The sequence below is a fragment of the Poecilia reticulata genome, chromosome 1, assembly GCF_904066995.2.
Source record: "Poecilia reticulata chromosome 1, P_reticulata-male-v2, whole genome shotgun sequence".
Classification (NCBI taxonomy): domain Eukaryota; kingdom Metazoa; phylum Chordata; class Actinopteri; order Cyprinodontiformes; family Poeciliidae; genus Poecilia; species Poecilia reticulata.
Genome location: NC_088830.1, coordinates 16,949,177 through 16,958,074, shown reverse-complemented (window position 1 = coordinate 16,958,074; position 8,898 = coordinate 16,949,177). Strand labels below are relative to the sequence as shown.

The 8,898-nt window shown below is 41.2% G+C and overlaps 2 protein-coding genes across 2 annotated transcripts; one reads left to right on the top strand and one right to left on the bottom strand.

Annotated features, from left to right (window-relative positions):
• The first annotated feature begins 303 nt into the window (after window positions 1–303).
• c1h17orf67 (chromosome 1 C17orf67 homolog) lies at window positions 304–4,533 on the top strand. The gene is made up of 4 exons (XM_008407154.3): window positions 304–376; window positions 1,391–1,491; window positions 3,605–3,729; window positions 4,315–4,533. The coding sequence occupies exons 1-3, from the start codon at window positions 319–321 to the stop codon at window positions 3,719–3,721; spliced, it is 276 nt and encodes a 91-aa protein (XP_008405376.2). The 5' UTR covers window positions 304–318; the 3' UTR covers window positions 3,722–3,729; window positions 4,315–4,533.
• Window positions 4,534–5,190: 657 nt separating this feature from the next.
• On the bottom strand, window positions 5,191–8,675 carry cbx8b (chromobox homolog 8b). The gene is made up of 5 exons (XM_008407140.3): window positions 8,494–8,675; window positions 8,323–8,366; window positions 8,076–8,141; window positions 7,862–7,928; window positions 5,191–6,718 (listed from the first exon to the last, which is right to left on the bottom strand). Exons 1-5 carry the CDS (start codon window positions 8,560–8,562, stop codon window positions 5,822–5,824), a joined length of 1,143 nt encoding a protein of 380 aa, XP_008405362.2. The 5' UTR covers window positions 8,563–8,675; the 3' UTR covers window positions 5,191–5,821.
• Window positions 8,676–8,898: the final 223 nt, after the last annotated feature.

Below are 8,898 nucleotides of genomic sequence, written 5' to 3'. Positions count from 1 at the left end.
ATGCAACTGATTTATATGTAACAGTTAAAAGAAAATTAGGAATATTCCTCCAAACCTATTGTCTGGAAATAAATACAGTTGAAACAAGAAATTTATACTCATCGAATAAAAAGACATACACATTTTTTTCCCTCACTTTCTTCAAATTCGGAAATTTACATACATTTGGTCTGTTATGTAAACTTCTTCACCCACAAACTTCTTCCAAGTTTGTGGACGAGGGGGAGGGGGATGAAGACAGGGAGGAGAGATTTCCCCCCTTCACACCTTCTGGGCTGCAGAGTGGAGCTAAGAGCAGCGAAGACTCAGGCAGGAAAGATGAAGAGGGAACTGGTGGTGTTTCTGCTTTGCCTGGTCCTGCTGGCCACTGAAACAGGTAGGATTGCATAAAGCTGAAGGTAAAACAAGAGGCACAGAGAAAAGCAGAGAGATATCAGCATTATTTAATATACTTATTGTGTATCTTAACTGTGTTTTTCTTTCCAGCAATTGGGAAGCTTCTTTATACAGATTGTGAAGAAAAAACTTCTCATAATTTTTACAAGACTGTTTACTTTTGAAGAGAGATGGAATTAGCAACAACATATTTTTGATTTTTGTTTTGCTAAAATAACCAAGGCTAGTTATTTTATTATCCAAAGCATGTTGTTTTTGCTTTCTCAAAGATCACTAAAACTCCCGGATTTCAAATTGTGTGTGTGTGTGTGTGTGTTTTTTTTTTAACATCCATATTTCTGGATGAGAAAATTGCCACGTATTGCTGTGAGGCCCCAGCCGCAGCAGAACCTGCAGCTTCAACACCAGTCGGCGCCCCGATGTTGACAGAAGCAGGTACCGTTCCCCTGCAGCTCGCTCATGCGCCAGAGGAAGACAGAGGCTCCCCGGCTGCATGCTGGGGTCACGTGCTGCTGGGAGTCCCTCTCCAGGGAGTGTGAAGAAGGATGAATGAGCACTTTGTTACCTACCCGGCCTCCAAGCACAGCCCTAGGTTCAGAAAGAGAGAGAGAGGGGACAGAGAGTCCTCATTCTGCAGAGACCAGTGTTTACAGGAGCAGCTCCCCTGGGATTGGCTGTGGGGGTAAAAAAAAAAAAAAAAGAAACAGCCTCACATCAGCGCATAGAGCCTAAATAGCTCGGTCTGTAGGCTGTCCGGGTTGAGGAAGGATGTTGTTGTGATTAGCCAATACCCAGCTGTGACAAAAACAGCTGACATGTTTATGGAAAGACAAACAAAAAAACAGGCTGAGGTTAAACTGCGAGCTGAGAATACCAAGAGGAAGCACTCTGACTCACATCCACACAGCCGGGAGCTGAGAAACTGCAGTCCTGTGTATCACAGTGTATCACAAGTCAATGAACTGTGCAGACAAACTGTTTGTTTCCTCCTCAGCTGCCAATCCTGTCATCGGGGAGAAGTTTGCCAAGCAGCTTCTTCGCAGCAAGAGACAGGACAGGCCTGTGAAGGCCGGCCACCCCGATGAACCAATGAGGGTAAGGTGAGAAGCGAGAAGAGCCCAATCGTAAAATATCTCACATTACAGAGCATATTTCACTCAGCGTCACATCTAACGTTTCTTTATAACTTAGGCTTTGTTTTATTGAGTAGATCAGAGCGTCTAAAAGTTTTAAATCAGTAATCAATCGCTTTCCTGTAGTATTGGCTATTTAGTTTATGTGACACTGAGGTGGGTCAGTTTCTCGTATTTTGTTCTTCAAAATGGGAAAGACAAGCGAACATGACATTCACATGAGGATAATGAGTGAAATTACTTCACGAAAGTAACTTCTCGTCTAAACTTCTTCATTTAGAGGGTCAGATGAATATATGGTCATTTCAAACAACTGGAATTGGATCTTGGCACCAGGTACTGCAAGGAGGACGGCAAGGGAGAAAAAGCTTCAGAGCTACTGGGAACTGCAGAACCGTGGATGGTGGGAAAGAAAAAGCTGTTCAGCTGTGAGGTTGCGCTGAAATGTTCCCATCAGACTAAACGAAGAGAGGGAACCATGAAAGAAGACCCAGGACTATGGAGAACCCAGAGAAAGTGGGAAAATTAAGAATACTGAGAGATCCCTCTCTCAGTATGTCCCAACATTGTTGTAGGAAAAGACTAAATGTTATCCTATTTGCAAAACAGATTTTATTGAAATTTTTTTTATCGTGAAACTCCCCCCAAATCCCAACTGAATAAGCATGCTCAAGTTAAAGTTCAACTAAACGTCTTTATGATTTCTAATGTAGAAATTTGCTTCCTGATCTTTTTGTCTCACATCTCATGAAGAAAGGCAGTAAAGGCACTTATTGTAGAAAGTGCTGTGTAAGTCCATGTTTTTTCCCAAAAGCATGAATCTTTTATAAAACCTTAACTAAATTACACTGAACTCTGAGTCATAATATAGGTGATGTGGCTTATTGCCCAGGGCGGCACAGGCTGTGTGGGTGGTCCAAACGTATTGATTTTTGCACGTCCAGTGAATGTGGAATGTGTTTTTCCCCCAGTGTTGTGCGCAGTGTAAACATTGTCACAAAACACACCATTCATGGAAAAAGGCTAATTGCACTGAAAATAGTGTCAAACTAGAAGTCTCTGAAATTAACATTGAACAAATAAATACCCCTTTGTGTACATGATTACAAATTAGTGTTTTGCAGAACTGGCTTTCTGCAAAACACTAAGAGTTTATATTGAATTTGTTTGTCTTTAGGAAAAGCAGGAAAAGGAAAAAGTCAACGACGGGATGCAAAAAGGCATCCAGGGAGTAATTCAAGCAGAAAGTGCCACTGGCTTCTGCTTTTCAGCTGCAGCTCTTAAAAAAAAAGCAATAAATAAATGCAAAGCATGGAGGCTTTAAATGTAATGCAATGTGTGCATTTGCAGTAAACAGTGTCAGTGTTTTACAAACAAAATCTCTGTCGGAAACAAAGACTGAATTGTACTAAAGTTTCTACGTTTTGCTGTGAGCTGTGAAAGTGGATCGTCGTGTTTGTTTGGAAACTTTGCATTATGGCCATGTTTATTTCTGGAAGCAGTGAAACATCAGTTTGAGTTTGATGCGTCTACTTGAGGTTTTTCTTCATCGTCCTGAAAAGGCCTCCTGTGTTACTGGATGCCAGTTTGAGATCAGGTTTCACTTTGAAGAAATTATGGCAATCAAGGTTTTTTTTTTTCTATCTTACTCTGATGGAGTCGCTAAAAACAGTTCAACTTTCTTTTATTGTTCGCTAAGGGAACGTTGTTGTTATTATAAGGAGACCTGAGGTTTCTATCTGCTGTCTGCAGCAGTTTACTTTCATGGGAAGGCCTATCGTGTTTCAGTGTTTAGTATTTTTTGCAAAACTGTTAAAGTAATTTTTAAAAAAAACTTCAATCAACTCACACAAGTCATGCTTTTCTGCACTCGTCTCTCTAGTTTAATTTTCCAGTTGAACTGGAGCTGAATCAGCGGGGTTTCACTCTGACTCTGCGGTCCTCCCTGTTAAAAGTTTCAATGTAGCAAACTGTGAAGACGAGCAATAGCATCCGTCAGCTCAGAGGGCTTCCTGCAGCTTCCTGCAGATTATTTTCCACATGTCTCCTTCAGGTGACTCTGCATCTCTCCACAGGAGCATCTGCTCCGCATGCAGGCGCTTGACCAGAGGGCCCAGGAGACCAACATGGAGTACTGGCTGAACCCCCACTGCCCCCCGCGCTGCGACAGGAACTACGGACACCCGGTCTGAGCACCAAGGTCTCCTCCGCCAGTCTTTCCACATTCAGTTTTTCGGATCCAATCCGTGCGCTGCCAAATTCGCTAATAAAATCAAAGCGTTGCATTCATAATTTTACAGGCCTTCATTGTCTATTCAAACATTGTAATGAAGTCCTTACGAGGCCACATCAGAGTTTATAGCACCTGGGTCAAATAGTCAAATGATCCTCTTCTTCGTGGACTTTCATGTATACCAACAAAACATGTCCACGCACTTTCTTCCGTGACGTTTGTATTTATTTTTCAAAATTATTATTGTTTTTTCTTTCTTTCTTTTTTTTTTATTTTATTTGTAGTTGCGTTTGTGGCTCAGCTCAGTTCAGACGAACTTTTCTCAGGTCTAGTTTGGAAATAAAGTCCCGTGTGACCGCTTTCTATTAGACCTGCATGCTGCAGCGCTGACGGTGAAGAGACGCTGCTTCTTTCTCCAAACAGCTGCTGAAGTAAAACCAACACACACGTCAGGCTGTCACACTACGTCACGAATTCATTTGCTTATTTTTTGCGTTAATCAAACACGTCCTTATATTTATGTATTTATTTTATTTTTTTCTCTGCTTGCAGAAAACGACCAGGAACGACGGGACACGAATTTCACGAAGGAATCTTTAAAAAAAAAAAAAAAAGCAAAGACTGTCAAACTCCAGATGAAGACAAACTAATACAAAATGTTTTCTAATGTAGAAGAGTGTAGTTCACGTATTTTTCTAGTTGTAGATTTTTTTTCCTGAGTAACAATGGACAGCAAAATAAAATAAAATAAAATAAAACAATGAATAAATACCCGTGTTCAACCGCTTTATTACTATTATATATTAGATTTACAAATCAAACCATGTGCTTTTTATGAATGCATAGCGCAGAGTAAAGCGGCACGCAGTCGATACGGAATTCGGGACTTTAGTGTCTCGTGGCTCTATTAAAATAAATAAATAAATAAATAAATAAATAACCGCATACACGCGCTGCACACAGTCTGAGATGCAACAGAAACATTTGGTGAAAACACTTAAATGGCCCATTGAAATTTGTGTATAAGAAAACACACAGAAGCAACTTTAAATGATGCGAATGATTTAATTACGAAGGGAGTGTGTAGGTTAAAATGAATTGTCAGTTTAAGAAGCCTGAAATAAAAGCTCCACTTTCTATTGTCAGTTTGATTAAATCTAACCAGGTCTAAACTGCCTTAGGAACGCAATAAGGATTTAATTTCAGGAGACTTATGACTTATGTTTTTAATTTTGTTTTTTGTACAAGCACTATGAATTGTCTCTGGCTGAAAGGTGCTATATAAATAAAGTTGCTTTTCCTTATGAGCCTGAGGCCTTGGCACCTCTATTTATTTGTTTGGACGGAGAAAAAAAAAATCCTATAATCCTCATAGTTTAGAAGAAGGCAATAGGACTGGAATAAAAAACTGACCATAATACTCAAAGATATCAGAAACTCAACTGATTTATTGAAAAGCATCTAAAAAGCAATCTGGCAACTTTCTGTTAAGGCAAACATATCTATGAAAAATGTAAAACGACGTGTATTCTTGGGGAAACAAAATTGATAAATGCACCTTGAAGGAAAAAAAAAAGTTTAATTTAATTTTAAAAAATGTTAGAAATACAAGACATTACAAAACTCTTTAGGACAACAAAACTACTCTTTTTTTAATACTTCTGTATTCAAAGTGCTCCAGTTTTTTTGTGTTTGCTTTTTTTTTTTCAGATATACTGTTGGGATAACCAGTTAAAATAACAGATTAAATATAGCACATGGGGATCTTTTAGTTTTGAACTCAGCTTGGAAGATATGAGGGGGAAAAAAATACATTCTAGTTGGTTTTAGGTGGAAAAATATGAGCTCTGTACAGAAAGCAGCATTCTGCTGCAAAGGAAACGTCACATTCACCAAAAACCTCAGGTAAAACGGACTTCATATCATTTGGTCAAAACATTAAATATATGCCAGAATTATATATATATATATACACACACATATAACATTATTATGCAATACTCCTTTATACATTACATACAAAAACAGCTTTGCTTAAATATCCCATAAACTTCCAGAATCATCTTTTGTCCTTGAAGAAGCCCTCGGAGGTGCTGCTCTCCTTGATGGTGACAGTCAGGAAGTTGGCGGTCACGTCCGTCACCAGCACCTTCTCCACGTTGCTGAGGCTCGGCCTCCAGGCCGTTTGGTCCTGGCTGTCGTCAAACCTGGTCGGAGACCGCCTGTCCAGAAAGTAAGGCTTCTCCATCGGCGGCAACCCGGCGGGTCGGCCGCGGCTCGCTTTGTGCTGCTGCTTGAAGTGCGTCGCCGCCACCAGGTAGCCGGAGCCGTCTTTAGTCCTGTGTGGCTCCATGCTGCGGTGAGAGTGGAGCTGCTTGTGGGAACTCCCGCGGGAGACTTTCTGTGTGTGGTGATGATGATGATAATAGTGGTGGTGATGGTGGTGTTTGTGGTTCTCCGAGTGTCTGTGGTCCAGCTTCTGCAGCCTCGTCTCCTCATCTCCCTGGAACTTGGACAGTTTGTGAGGACCGCGTCTCTCCTCTTCCTCTTCCTCTTCCTCCTCTTCGTCTTCCTCTTCCTCCTCCTCTTCCTCCTCCTCCTCCTCCTCCTCTGTTCCTCTCTTGCGCGGCTCGGAGATGACCGGGCTGAAGTCGTCGTCTACAAAGCGGGGCTTTGGCTTCGGCCCCCTTTTTTTGGGTGTTTGGACGTGGCCGTCTGAATCAGTTTGTTGAAGGGAAGATCGCTGGTGGTCATGGAGGCTCAGTTCAGAAGGCCGCACGCGCATGCTTTCTCCACGGTTGACGGCGCTCGGTGGGAAGATGGTGGGGACGACAGCCCTCAGGCCTTCTCTAGCCCTGGGGGTGAAGACTGGCTCAGGGGTTGGGTACGTAACGTGCATCCCTCGGACCGCTTCGCTCCTGAACTCATAAGAGTTATTTTTACCTTTAGCCTGCGCCTAGAAAATATTTTTAAAAAAGCATTTTTAAGTTACAAAAAAAATAAAAAAATGTGTTGTTTTTTTTAAACAACGTGACAGTACGTTTTGTAAATTAAATCTTCAAATGTAAAGGTATTTTTCTATCATATTTTTTATTTTTACTTACTTTATTGAACGTACCAAGTTACAATAAAATTACAACCACTGTGACATTACAAGATACAGCATCATCAGCTCAGAGACAAACATATTTTCTGTTTAGATTAAATCAAAGCAAGTGCAACAAAAGCTTTCCTGACAAATTATTAATCAAGCATTTTTTTCCCCAGTTGCCATGAAAGCAAGCTGCTACGTTTTGACTGGTTTCACAAAGCATAGTTTTCCAGCTCTCACATCATTGACAGACAAGAAACATTTTAGGTGCACTTTAACTATTGATAAGTAATTCAGAAACTAACAGGTTTTTTTTTAGGTGGTTTATAGCAAGAATGCAACAGTAAGACTGACCCTTAAAAGGATTAAAATAAAAAAAAAACTCACATAGTTAATCTAATGCAAACCAATATTAGGCTTCATATTGAAGAAATTGTTGAAAAAATTTTCTTCTTAAGCTTCAGAGAAAATAAACTGACCCAAAAAATAGCTTGAATTAATTTTGTATTTGTAGATTACAAAGGAAATGAAGGGAAATCCAGTTGGAACATTTTAACCTTGCGCTAAACACACTGAGCTCAGAAAAGATTGGTAGAATTACAACAGAAATTAAGGAAGAAGAAATAAATAAATTAAATGAGTACTTCATCCCAATTTCAGCTGACTTAATAAAATTAAGCCGTTATTGGTTCTCTAGCTGTAAACCAGTCTGTGCTGTATGTAGAAATAATCAAGGATGAAAAATATAAAATTGAGGTCAAAGGTGCTGTGGCAGCAGATGCCTTTAACAGCAGTTGAACCTCCAAAAGAAATTCAGCTTATTTATATGAATTATCATTACTTATATTTCTGCTGCAAAAAACCCCCAAAACTTTAAACAGGGAACAAAAATGAATGTCTCAGCAGACAACAGGGGACAAAAACACTATTCCCAAAAAACAAAGTCAACATGAGGAAGCCCCAAAAAAAAAACAAAAAGAAAAACTAGCAAGAACAAAATAAATTCACCTTAAGCAGAAACGTCTTTGGTTTCGGTCCCCTCTTTTTGGGCCCATACAGCTCTCGTTCACGCTCTCTGCGGAAAGAAAACACCAACAGGCATCCATAACGAAGTGTCATGGGAGCAAAGTGCACGGGCCATACTGTCTGCACACTTACTGCATATATTAAGTTCACTGGTTATATTCAGAAATGCTAACATACGTTGTAATATTATAATTACCTCTGTTCGAAAGCGGCAAACAAACGGGAATCCAAAATGTTCTCCTCTGGCTCCCAAGTGCTGTATCTGCGGAGCAGAGCATTAAATCAGACTGACAGGTCTGTGAGCGGACTCGTTAGCCCCCAGAGCTAAAACCCATCGAGTTGATTTTAATCCCGCTAGCTTCGGCGAGCTAACCGCGGTCAGTGCACAGACAGCTCCGCAGCAGCTCGAAAACATGTATAAGAAGCGGTGTAGCGATACTTACTTGGGCGACCATCCCTTCCATTTCACCAGGTACTCAATCCGACCCTGCATGCCATCAGAAACAGAGAAGGACTCGGTTAGCTTGCAGAGGCAACCGCAGTGTTACACTATGCTGATGTTAACGCTGTATTCGGCTCTCCACCAGAGGAGAGCAGATATGCCTCCCTCCTACCTTCCTTATCCTCCGCTTGATGATAGACTCGGCCGCGAATACCCTCTCCCCGACGGCAGACAGCTCCATGTTTACTCCAGTGCTACCTACCGTTAGCCTGATGGGCGCTAGTTGAGCAGATATCCCCCCCCCCTCCTCTCACTGCACTTCACTCCCCTCCCTCCTCCAGAATTCCCGACAGACCATAATAGTACCGAACAGCATGACGTCAGCACATTTTTATAGCGTTGCTAAGGAACCGCCGTCGAAGGAACCACGAGCTGGATGGCCATTGGCTCAGCCGTTGCTACGTGAATAGGGTTTCTAAGTGGAGGAGGAGCCGGGGTGTTTTTTCTGGAGTAAAATGGTGGCCTATTTTTTTTTTTTATCCGCGCAGCGAATGAATCGTCTCACTAAACTTATGTA